The sequence below is a fragment of the Anomaloglossus baeobatrachus genome, chromosome 2 (genome assembly GCF_048569485.1).
Source record: "Anomaloglossus baeobatrachus isolate aAnoBae1 chromosome 2, aAnoBae1.hap1, whole genome shotgun sequence".
Classification (NCBI taxonomy): domain Eukaryota; kingdom Metazoa; phylum Chordata; class Amphibia; order Anura; family Aromobatidae; genus Anomaloglossus; species Anomaloglossus baeobatrachus.
Genome location: NC_134354.1, coordinates 27,461,054 through 27,473,777, shown reverse-complemented (window position 1 = coordinate 27,473,777; position 12,724 = coordinate 27,461,054). Strand labels below are relative to the sequence as shown.

Genomic DNA, 12,724 nt, shown 5'->3' with positions numbered 1-12,724 from the left:
TCAGCAGCAGGAGGGAGGAAGGAGGAGGATCAGCAGCAGGAGGGAGGAAGGAGGAGGATCAGCAGCAGGAGGGAGGAAGGAGGAGGATCAGCAGCAGGAGGGAGGAAGGAGGAGGATCAGCAGCAGGAGGGAGGAAGGAGGAGGATCAGCAGCAGGAGGGAGGAAGAGGAGGATCAGCAGCAGGAGGGAGGAAGGAGGAGGATCAGCAGCAGGAGTGAGGAAGAGGAGGATCAGCAGCAGGTGGGAGGAAGGAGGAGGATCAGCAGCAGGAGGGAGGAAGGAGGAGGATCAGCAGCAGGAGGGAGGAAGGAGGAGGATTAGCAGCAGGAGGAAGGAGGAGGATCAGCAGCAGGAGGGAGGAAGAGGAGGATCAGTAGCAGGAGGGAGGAAGGAGGAGGATCAGCAGCAGGAGGGAGGAAGGAGGAGGATCAGCAGCAGGAGGGAGGAAGGAGGAAGATCAGCAGCAGGAGGGAGGAAGGAGGAGGATCAGCAGCAGGAGGGAGGAAGGAGGAGGATCAGCAGCAGGAGGGAGGAAGGAGGAGGATCAGCAGCAGGAGGGAGGAAGGAGGAGGATCAGCAGCAGGAGGGAGGAAGGAGGAGGATCAGCAGCAGGAGGGAGGAAGGAGGAGGATCAGCAGCAGGAGGGAGGAAGGAGGAGGATCAGCAGCAGGAGGGAGGAAGGAGGAGGATCAGAAGGACCAGAATCAGAAGGAAGGAAGAGGAGGGATCAAATGGACAAAAAAAAAAAAACCCTGGAAATCCACATTGAGAGCGCAGGATGGTGTAAAAAAGAATTCCCAGAATGCAAATTACTAAATCAAGTACTGTGCAGACAGACAGCTGGAAGATAACAATTGCGAATGCAGCTGAAGAGTATAATAGAGGATCATCATTCTATACTGACATGAGGAGCGATCATCCCAAACAAAATTAACCCCCCCCCACCCACTTGAGGGCCCAGACCCGGGGCGCACCTTTAATTTCGGAGTCTGTAGTGGGGGTTCCTGGGTCTCTCTGGTCGAACGATTCGGCAGAAATACTCCTTTCCCTTTTGCCTTTCCCTTTGGCTCCGTTGCCGGCCCCGTTCTTCAGCCCCATGCTGCCCCCGGGGGCTTGTAGCGGTTTGGGGGTGTGGTTGCCACTTTTGGGGTCACAAGGGGACGCTTGCGACTGGCTGGCGGACCCTCCCTGTTTCCCCTGGCTGGAGAACTTGGCGTCCAGCTGGGGGTTGCCAGAAGGAGACATCACGGAGGGAGGGTGGACCATAACCTCTGGCTTTGATTTTGGGCTGCTGGAAAACAGAAGAAAACAGTATGAGTGTGACCGTCCGGCAAAGTCCCTATAATCCGGCATCGATGTACCCGACAGCGCACCCCCCTGCTTATATGGCCAAGCCTGGAACTACAGCCCAGTCCCATCCATTTGACCACTTGTGGGTGTTTCGGGGTCAGGCCCCATCCTCGTTGGCAGTGGTTTGCGGTGTTTTCGGGGGTCACGTGCCATAGCGCAGGGCCGGATGACACGAGCACTCCCCGGAGTGGCTCTGTCAATACACGGCTCTGTTTATATGTACACAGCGAAGGCTGCGGAGGGTAAATACATGCTGACATCACAACCGCCAGAAGAACACCCACACCCTCACCCCCCCCCGACATAATACACGCTCACACCCTGCAATGACCCCCGCATTAATGCCCCCAAGGGTCCATATAAACGCTCAGCATAACACATAGAAAAGCTTTAGGATATCAGGGCACAATATGGCGGCACAGTTTATAGCATTATAGTAGGGGGGGGTGCGGGGGGGGGGGTCCTACCTCTGTGTGTTTCCTGACGGGGAGTTTCGCACTTTGGGGTTACTGGAATGCATTGACAGAGATCCCGAGCTGACGGTCACGGACGCGGTGGGGCTCGCCAGGTTCTTTGGGGGGCTGGGGGGCTTCAGCGGAGCCTTCTGTGCAGCGCCTTTGTCAGCGTTGTCCTTTTGCTCGTCCTTTTCCTTTTTGTTTCGCTCTCTCTTGTTGAAGTGGGTTCTCCCCTCCTGCAATTCCAGCATTCTTCGGACATGTGGCTGTCGCTGCGGAGGGAACGCCGGGCATCGCCAGGGCACACTGCAAGACAAGAGGGGGCGCGGGTCACGAGCGTCGCTCCCCGACTACACAGCACCTAATGGGAGCCAGCGCCGCACGCCCGGACCGCCGGGAAAACGAACGCCGCGCAGCCAACAGAAGTGGCTGGTAAACAAGCGGCAATCACGTCCCTCCGCACCTCAATGTCACCGGATTACAGGAGGCCGGAATAATACTCACCGATCACCAGAACCGGGGATCCCGACCCCCTTAAAAAGGGATTTTTTTTTTACCTAAATGTATAAGGGCTAAAAAATGTGCACCGTTCACGTCCTATAACCTCAGTGTATTCCTGTATTTCTGACTGCAGGATGAGTTAACTGAGAATCCATCAGTGAGCTCGTATGTGTCAGTCTATTCCCGACTTCCTATCATTGCAGTGTATTCCTATATTTCTGGCTGCAGGAGGAGTTCACTGAGAATCCATCAGTGAGCTCGTATCTGTTTAACTACCTTTTTCTCCGAGCTCCTCTCAGATGATTTCTATCGCCTCAGTGTATCCCTGTATTTCTGGCTATTAGGAGGAGTTCACTGAGAATCCATCAGTGAGCTCATATGTGTCTGTCTATTCCCGAGTTCCTATCACTGCAGTGTATTCCTATATTTCTGGCTGCAGAATGAGTTCACTATGAATCTATCAGTGAGCTTGTATCTTTTTCTGAGCTCCTCTCAGCTGATTTCTATCGCTTCAGTGTATCCCTGGATTTCTGGCTGCAGAATGAGCTAACTGAGAATCCATCAGTGAGCTCGTATGTGTCTTTGTACATTCCAGAATTCCTATCACTGCAGTGTATCCCTGGATTTCTGCCTGCAGGATGAGCTCACTATGAACCCATCAGTGAGCTCGTCTCTTTTTCCGAGCTCCTCTCAGCTGATTTCTATCGCCTCACTGTATAAACTACTTCCGGCTGCAGGAAGAGTTCACTGAGGATCCATCAGTGAGCCCATATGCATCTTTTTATCTGTCTTTTCCTGAGCTCCTCTCACCTGATTTTTATCGCATCAGTGTATTCCTGTATTTCTGACTGCAGGAGTCCACTGAGAATCAGTCAGTGAGCTCCTTCTAACAGTTTGCCAGGAACATATGCATTTTTTTTTCTGAGCTCTCAGCTGATTTAGGACCACATCAAAGTTGAATGTGCAAGAAAACAACGAGCCTGTGAGAGGAAATGGATGCAAAATTTTTAAATCAAACCCGATTCCAAAATTAAATTTTTAGCCTCAAATACAAGCATTTAAGTAGGAAGAAGAAACAAAGTGGACAATCCCTTTAAGGATAGGCCATCGATTCAAAACCCCTAGAAAAGTAGGATCTGTCCTTTATGGTAATTTTGTGTATTCCTCTGTTACTCCTCCTGGAAACTGTCAAGAGGCTGTTCCCGAGAAGGGGTGTGTCCCAGCACCGTCAGCACTGATTGGACAGTGAAACAGGGACACACCCCTTACTGTAACACCCAATAGTCAATATGGGCACACATTTCCAGGAGGAATAACAGAGGACATGACGTCATCGGATACGTCACAACCAGCCATGATGTCATCAGTCCTGCAAACCGCTCTTTTTTGGGGCATATATGGAATAAATTACCGTTTCTTTACAGCGGCGATGATTTGTACAACGCAGCTTTATGTATAAATCCCAGAATCCAACATCCAGGATATGCTGCGACTTGTAGTTCTACAATGCAAGGCGATGGCTAACACCGGGATGTGTGACCGGGCGGTGCTCTACCTGCTTGGCGGCTCTGATTCTTATCGGGAGAGGCCAGAGCCGCGGGCGGGGAAAGGCCAGAGCCGCGGGTGGGGGGGGGGTTGAGGCCAGAGCTGCGGGCGAGGGGGGTTGGGGAGGCCAGAGCCACGGGCGGCGGAGGGGGGGGGGAGGGGGAGGGGCCCAGAGCCGCGGGCGGGGGGGTGGAATGGAGGCCAGAGCCGCGGGTATGGGGGGGGGAGGGGGGGACGCCGGAGCCGCAGGCGGGGGGGTGGAATGGAGGTCAGAGCCGCGGGCATGGGGGGGGGGGGGGGGGGGGGGGGGGGGGGGGGGGTAGGCCAGAGCCGCGGGCAGGGAGGGTTCGGCGGCTCCACACAGGAGAACACGCCTTCCGCTCGGGGCTCTGTAGCGCTCCGGTTTGTATGATTAATCTTGGCTTCTCCTCGGCATTACTCACCAGGGCCCCTGGGGTCACGAGACCGCGCTACTCATCCTGGTCGTCAGCGAGGACCCGTGCAACGGAAGCGCAATTACCTGCAAGAGAAAAGAGAGGCCGATGAGCGGAGGAAGCAGTCACTGCAGCATTAACTCCTCCAGAGCAGGAGGCAAGAAAAGCGTCTGACAGTCCCCACATGGGAAAGCTGGGTGACCACCAACCTGACCCAGCAGAGGGCAAATCATCAGACACCCGATAACACAAGCCCTTCTCCACGGACACCCAGCTTTCCAAGACTCCTGAACGGCAACCAACACAAAGTATCTGGTATCCGTCATATCAGCGGCCCCCGACTGACAACCAACAGACCCCCAGATGTGCACAAGTTATCACCCAGCTTTCAATGATGCTTGAACCAATACAGCCACAAACAACCCCCTCCGCGCCAGCGACTAACACAGCCCTCCCCCCTCCTTTCGACGACTCACATGGCTCTCCCCCTCCTCCGCGCCGGTGACCCGCAGGTCCTCTACCTCTTTGCGCCAGTGACCTGCACGGCCCTCTCCCCCTCCACATCGACGACCCACACAGCCCTCGGACCTCCCATGCAGCTGCCGACCCATGCGGCCCTCGCCTGCAGCTGCCGACCCATGTGCCCCCCACCGCCAGTCGACCCACACGCCTACTCCCCCGGGCCCTCCCTGCTGCCCCATGTGCCCTCCTAACCGCCGCCCCATGTGCCCCCCACAGGGCCCTCCCCACTGCCCGTCGACCCACGCTCATCAATCCATACGCCTACCCCCCGGGCCCTCCCTGCTGACCCACGCACCCCCCCGGCCCCTCCCTGCTGACCCACGCGCCCCCGACCCACGCACCCCCCATGGGCTCTCCTTGCTGACCCCCCCCTCCCCAAGGCCCTTCCGACAGCCGCCGACCCACGCGCCTCCCCCTGGGCCCTTCCCCACGTGCCCCCGACAGGCCCTCCTTGCCAACCCACGTGTCTCCCCCACCCCCTCCCCACCACCGCCGCCAACCCACGCGGCCCTCCTCCGCACCAATAACCAATATGACCCCCATTATAGCCATCCTAGTGGTTTTCACTCAACTTTCCAAGGCAAAAGTCAAAATCATGATGGGCACCAGGTGATTACTGGGCGATCCTCAGGGGCGCGGCTGACAACCCTCTGGTAACTACATACTTATTAGGAGTGACAACTATCACGGCTCCGGGTGACCCCGGGCCCTCATCTCCCCGTTTCTCGGTCTTTCTGCCGTTCCGGAGGCTTGGAGAGCCGGGTGACACTCATCACAAGAGACATCGGTTATCACCCAACTTTCCCAGAAACGGATATAACCCAAACAGCAGAAGGCGGTGAAGCAGCGGCGACTGCGGAACCCGACACCGGCCGCTGTATAATTAATGATGGAAGACTTGTTAATGAAGATGCCGCGTGTGAACTCTCCGTCTGCACGAGTCTACAGTGACACCCACGTAACATGCCCCCGCCGCCGGACCCCCGCCTCCCGGTACAACACCGCGGGACGCCCCCCCACTCGCCAGTCATCCAGCTTTGCCAGAAACGGATTATCACATTTCAGAAAGAAAGTCCATCACTTTTTTTGCGATTTGGGACTTTTATTGTATAACCTCAAAATATCCCACGTGACGCCAGAGACGGAGCGAAGACACCGCGAGGGTCATAAATCTGTCAGCAATTAGCCGCTACACCTACATGTCATGTAACCACACGCCCTCCTCGCCCAGCGCCGCGGACCTCCGGCACTCCATACAGGGTGTGGATACTGTATACAGTGTACATGTAACGAGGCAGCCTATGTCCAAATAATAGCACACACTATGGCTTTACCACTGGTGGGGGTCCGACCTCCGGGACGCCATGTGACAGAGCCGGCCACCGTCACAGCCCCACAATCTTATGTTATTGGGATTTGTGTGATACTAACACTATATAAACCCTCCATTGCAGCTCTGGCCGGATGTTTAGTGTCACTGTCCTGCTGAAAGGTGAATCTACGCCCCGGTCTAAAGTCTTCTGCGGTCTCTAACAGGTTTTCCTCCAGGATTTCCCTGTATTTATCTCTATCCATCTTCCCATCATTTCTGACCAGCTTCCCTGCCCCTGCTGAAGAAAAGCCTCCCCACAGCAGGATGCTGCTTCCACCATGTATGACTGTGGGGATGGTATTTTCAGGGAGATGTATTAGTTTTCCTCCACACTTTTTGTATTTAACCCAAATGGTTCTTATCTTTACAAAGCCCCTTCTTATAAATTCTTGCTATGTCCCCTACAGTCTTTTTGCAAACAGGACTTTCGAAAATGGCTTTTCTTTCCACTCTTCCATACAGGTCAGATTTGTGGCATATATATTTGTCCTGTGTCCAGATTCTCCCCCTGAGCTGTGATCTCTACGGCTCCTCCAGTGACCATGGGACTCTCATCTGCTTCTCTAATTAGTGCTCTCCTTCTTGGAAGGACAGTTTAGCTGGACGGCCATGTCTTGGTAAATTTGCACTTGTGCCATATTCCTTGCATTTTTGGATGATGGATTGAACAATGCTCCATGAGATGTTTAGAGCTTGGACCATTTTTTTTTATATAACCTAACCCTGCTTTACTCTTCCCCACTTTATCCCTGACCTGTCTGGTGGGTTCCTTGGTTTTTATGATGCAGTTTGAGCCCTAATGTTCTCATACAAACCTCTGAGGCCTTCACAGAACAGCTGTAGTTATACCGAGAGGAAATCACACACAGGAGGACTCAATTTACCAATTGTGTGACGTCTGGAGATTGGTCACTGTGGATTTTATCAGGGTCAACACTTTCCTTTCTATTTTTAAAATATTTATAAACCAGGTATCAATTTCTTTATGCTTCATAAAATCACATAAAATCCCAATAAAACACTTTTAAAAGCGGTTATCCGGCTTATTTTGCCTTTTTTTGTCATTTCACTATTGGGCTACATTGGGGCAGGTAAGTAGATAGCGACTACCTACCTGCCGTGCGGTCAGCCCCTCTCCCCGGCTCAGAGCAGTCATGTGACCGCTCCTGCTGGGATTTTGCGGCTTCCTGCGATGTCATGTCCACATGGGCAGGACGTTGTTAACGGGTTTCACAGCCGACTTCGTGGGTACAGAGCGTGGAGTCCCCGCCCACCTTCCGCCGCACCCTCCCACACATTCCGGAGTGCAGTGGTCACAAAGACGCTGCCAGTACGCTGCATGCAGCCCCCGATGCTTCTTGCAGCATGCAGGCTGTGGTCCCCTTGCTGATCGCTGCCTGTGCTTGGGCCGCGCAGTCAGTGCTTTATATCAGAGGACAGATTCCCCGGCGCTGCTCAGATGCGCGCTCTGTATACAGCTACTGCAATGATCACCCGCCGGCCAATCAGAGGCCAGCAGCTGATCACTGGAGAAGCTGCATAGAGAGCGCGACCCTGCGCAGCGCCCGGGAATCTGGTCTCCGATATAAAGCGCCGTCAGTGGCAGCCCCTGCACCAGCCGCGTTCAAGAGGGCTGTGGCCGCTAAAAGCAAACAGGCCACCGAAGGAACGAGCACAGGTGAGACAGGGGAAATTACTATAGGATGAGTAGAAGGATGGGGCGCACTACCACAGGCTGGGGCGCACTACCACAGGCTGGGGCGCACTACCACAGGCTGGGGCGCACTACCACAGGCTGGGGCGCACTACCACAGGCTGGGGCGCACTACCACAGGCTGGGGCGCACTACCACAGGCTGGGGCGCACTACCACAGGCTGGGGCGCACTACCACAGGCTGGGGCGCACTACCACAGGCTGGGGCGCACTACCACAGGCTGGGGCGCACTACCACAGGCTGGGGCGCACTACCACAGGCTGGGGCGCACTACCACAGGCTGGGGCGCACTACCACAGGCTGGGGCGCACTACCACAGGCTGGGGCACACTACCACAGGCTGGGGCACACTACCACAGGATGGGGCACACTACCACAGGATGGGGCACACTACCACAGGATGGGGCACACTACCACAGGATGGGGCACACTACCACAGGATGGGGCACACTACCACAGGATGGGGCACACTACTACAGGATGGGGCACAAGTATGAGGGCATTCCTATAGGATGGGCGCATTTTTACATTATATGTGCCCATATTGTCCTCTGCTGGAGGTCTGTGCTGGGGCAGAATACTGACAGCCAATGAGTGTGCAGAGGGCGGGGCTGGACAGTGAAGCTGGGCGGTGCCAGCTCTGACTGAGGTTTGGCAACCAAGGAAAAGGAAAAAGTCATGTTTGGTTGAGCTGCAGGTAACTAAAGTATGTGCAGAGAATAAAGGGATAACGGAAGAGGAGCAAAAGTCAGAAACAAAAAAAAAATAAAATTAAAAAAATAAATAAATAAATAAATATAGGTGTGTTTTATATCACAATACAGCACAGATAAATGCCCAAAAAAGTTTTTTAAGCTAATGTCGGACAACTCCTTTAAAATGTGTTTGTGTAAAGTGAAAAAATGTGGAAAATTCACAGGGTACAAATAGGTTATGAACATATAAGTATATGTATATTATATACGCCCCCCCACAATGCTCAGCATAAGTGAGTACAACCCCTTTGAAAAACTAAGATTTTAGTCAATATCTCACAGAACACAAGAACAAATCTCAAAATTTTGACCTAAACCCATAATTAGAGTTGAGCGAGTCCCTAACTATTCATACTCGCTATACTCCTAACCAGCACTGTCTAATGCCCGCGTGTCCCATGCCCGAATAGTGTGTGCAATGCAAGTCAATGGGGAATACTGACAATGTAACGAGCAACCACTATTCGTGCGAGTAGCAAATAGTGCGGTATTCGGGTTACTCGTTACATTGCACACACTATTCGGAATGCACACGTATCAGACACTACTCGTTATGAGTAGGCTCTCGCTCAACTCTATCCATAAACACGAAAGGTTAAAGGAGTTGTCCGACATTAGCTTAACAAAAATTTTTGAGTTTATCTGTGCTGTATTGTCATATAAATCACACCTACATTGTTATTTTTTGTTTTCTAACTTTTGTTCCTCTTGAATTATCCCTTTATTCTCTGCAGCTTCTGGTTTACATTCAGATCCAGCAAATATGACCACTTCCTGTGCAGAACCTCAGTCAGAGCTGTCACCACCCACCCCAGTGTCCAGCCCCACCCCAGTGTCCAGCCTCACCCCAGTGTCCAGCCCCACCCCAGTGTCCAGCCCCGCCCCAGTGTCCAGCCCCGCCCCAGTGTCCAGCCCCGCCCCAGTGTCCAGCCCCGCCCCAGTGTCCAGCCCCGCCCCAGTGTCCAGCCCCGCCCCAGTGTCCAGCCCCGCCCCAGTGTCCAGCCCCGCCCCAGTGTCCAGCCTCGCCCCCTGACCGCCCCCTGCACACACATTCCCTGTCAGTATTCTTCCCCAGCACCTGACCTGGTATCACTACAGCATTGCAAATAACAGCCCCACATCAGGCTCTGCACTGCACACGCACACATATGGCTCTGCACCGCACCCGCACACATATGGCTCTGCACACGCACACATATGGCTCTGCACACGCACACATATGGCTCTGCACACGCACACATATGGCTCTGCACACGCACACATATGGCTCTGCACACATATGGCTCTGCACACGCACACATATGGCTCTGCACACGCACACATATGACTCTGCACACGCACACATATGGCTCTGCACACGCACACATATGGCTCTGCACACGCACACATATGGCTCTGCACACGCACACATGGCTCTGCACCGCACACGCACACATATGGCTCTGCACACGCACACATGGCTCTGCACACGCACACATGGCTCTGCACACGCACACATGGCTCTGCACACGCACACATGGCTCTGCACACGCACACATATGGCTCTGCACCGCACACGCACACATATGGCTCCGCACACGCACACATATGGCTCTGCACCCGCACACATATGGCTCTGCACCCGCACACATATGGCTCTGCACCCGCACACATATGGCTCTGCACCCGCACACATATGGCTCTGCACCCGCACACATATGGCTCTGCACACGCACACGCACACATATGGCTCTGCAACCCCCCCCATCGGGAACACAAGTGGAATACATACTCACCCGTCCTCGGTCCCCGCCGCTCCTGCACGTTCGCGCGCTGTCTGTGCTCTGGACATATCAGCACAGTAGTGACGTCACCGCTGTGCTGAAGAGAGCACAGACAGCGGGAGGGACAGTGATGAGAAGCTGCGCTGCGCTGCTTCTCATCAGCACTTTCAAATGTACCGGCATCTGTGATCGGTGATCTGTGATGCCGGTACATTTGAATGTGTGATCCTGAGCAGGGGGCCCGCTGCTGGCGCTGACACCATGGCAGCTGCCGCCAGGCCCCGCCCCCAGGTCACGGACCCCACAGCAGTGCAGGGGGAGGTTACTGGAGAGTAAGAGGTGTGGGGGAATGTGTGGGAGGGTGCAGGGAAGGGGGCGGGGAGTCACGCACTGTACAGCCCAGCAGGGAGGCGACATGCTGTTCCACATTTGCATGTCAACATGGCCCTGCCCATGTTGACATGAAATGACCGGAAGCAGCAAAATCACGGCAGGAGCGGTCACATGACCGCTCTGAGCCGGGGGAGAGGGGATGACAGCAGGGCAGGTAAGTGGTCTCTATCTACTTACCTCCCCCAATGTAGCCCAATAGGGAAATAAAAAAAATGTCAAAGAAGCCGGATAACCCCTTTAATAAAGTAGCTCATTACAAAATTTTCCAGTTTACTCAAATTAGTTGATGGTAAAAATGAGTACACCCCACAATCAATATCTTCTACATCCACTACTATGTGTGCCTCCATGATTTTGGAGGACGCCGCCGAGTCTTCTAGGCCTGGGATGATCAAGTTGGTGACAAATTGTAACATCCATCTTTTTTCCATCCTGGATGCCGGATGGAGAGTGACGACAACTTGTCTCTCCAGAATTCCCCACAGATGTTCGGTTGTCAGATGAGGAGACACTCGGCACCAGATGAGACTTCCGAATCACTGTCATGTTAAAGTGTAGGACTACCAAGTGATCCTCCAGCTCTCACAGATTCCCGGCCCGTCCCCCGGCTCGCACAGATTCCCGGCCCGTCCCCCGGCTCGCACAGATTCCCGGCCCGTCCCCCGGCTCGCACAGATTCCCGGCCCGTCCCCCGGCTCGCACAGATTCCCGGCCCGTCCCCCGGCTCGCACAGATTCCCGGCCCGTCCCCCGGCTCGCACAGATTCCCGGCCCGTCCCCCGGCTCTCACAGATTCCCGGCTCTCACAGATTCCCGGCTCTCACAGATTCCCGGCTCTCACAGATTCCCGGCTCTCACAGATTCCCGGCTCTCACAGATTCCCGGCTCTCACAGATTCCCGGCTCTCACAGATTCCCGGCTCTCACAGATTCCCGGCTCTCACAGATTCCCGGCTCTCACAGATTCCCGGCTCTCACAGATTCCCGGCTCTCACAGATTCCCGGCTCTCACAGATTCCCGGCTCTCACAGATTCCCGGCTCTCACAGATTCCCGGCTCTCACAGATTCCCGGCTCTCACAGATTCCCGGCTCTCACAGATTCCCGGCTCTCACAGATTCCCGGCTCTCACAGATTCCCGGCTCTCACAGATTCCCGGCTCTCACAGATTCCCGGCTCTCACAGATTCCCGGCTCTCACAGATTCCCGGCTCTCACAGATTCCCGGCTCTCACAGATTCCCGGCTCTCACAGATTCCCGGCTCTCACAGATTCCCGGCTCTCACAGATTCCCGGCTCTCACAGATTCCCGGCTCTCACAGATTCCCGGCTCTCACAGATTCCCGGCTCTCACAGATTCCCGGCTCTCACAGATTCCCGGCTCATCTTGCATGCTGTTCTTTTGAGGTCTAGCCACAGATTTTTTTCATGATGTTCAGATCAGGGGACTGTAAGGGCCATTGTAAAACCGTCAGATTGCTCCTTTTTGAGGTTGTCTTTTTGACGTATGTTTAGGATTATTATCCATTTGGTGAAGCCAGGAATCTCACAGAACTGGAAGAAGTCTCCAAGGAAGCGCAGTGCATGCAAGACGAGGCAGGAATCTCAGAGAACTGGAAGACGAGGCAGGAATCTCAGAGAACTGGAAGACGAGGCAGGAATCTCAGAGAACTGGAAGACGAGGCAGGAATCTCAGAGAACTGGAAGACGAGGCAGGAATCTCAGAGAACTGGAAGACGAGGCAGGAATCTCAGAGAACTGGAAGACGAGGCAGGAATCTCAGAGAACTGGAAGACGAGGCAGGAATCTCAGAGAACTGGAAGACGAGGCAGGAATCTCAGAGAACTGGAAGACGAGGCAGGAATCTCAGAGAACTGGAAGACGAGGCAGGAATCTCAGAGAACTGGAAGACGAGGCAGGAAT

The 12,724-nt window shown here is 54.4% G+C and overlaps 1 protein-coding gene across 2 annotated transcripts in view; it reads right to left on the bottom strand.

Moving 5' to 3' along the window:
• The window catches only part of BCL9 (BCL9 transcription coactivator), a 268,598-nt gene that overhangs the window by 17,649 nt on the left and 238,225 nt on the right, over nt 1-12,724 (bottom strand). For both annotated transcript variants that reach the window (XM_075334946.1, XM_075334945.1), the window contains 3 exons: nt 4,295-4,371; nt 1,818-2,111; nt 975-1,291 (listed from right to left, as the gene is read on the bottom strand). In XM_075334946.1, coding sequence (XP_075191061.1) covers nt 975-1,291; nt 1,818-2,056 — 556 coding nt within the window. In that variant the 5' untranslated portion in view covers nt 2,057-2,111; nt 4,295-4,371. The remainder of the gene's footprint in view (nt 1-974; nt 1,292-1,817; nt 2,112-4,294; nt 4,372-12,724) is intronic.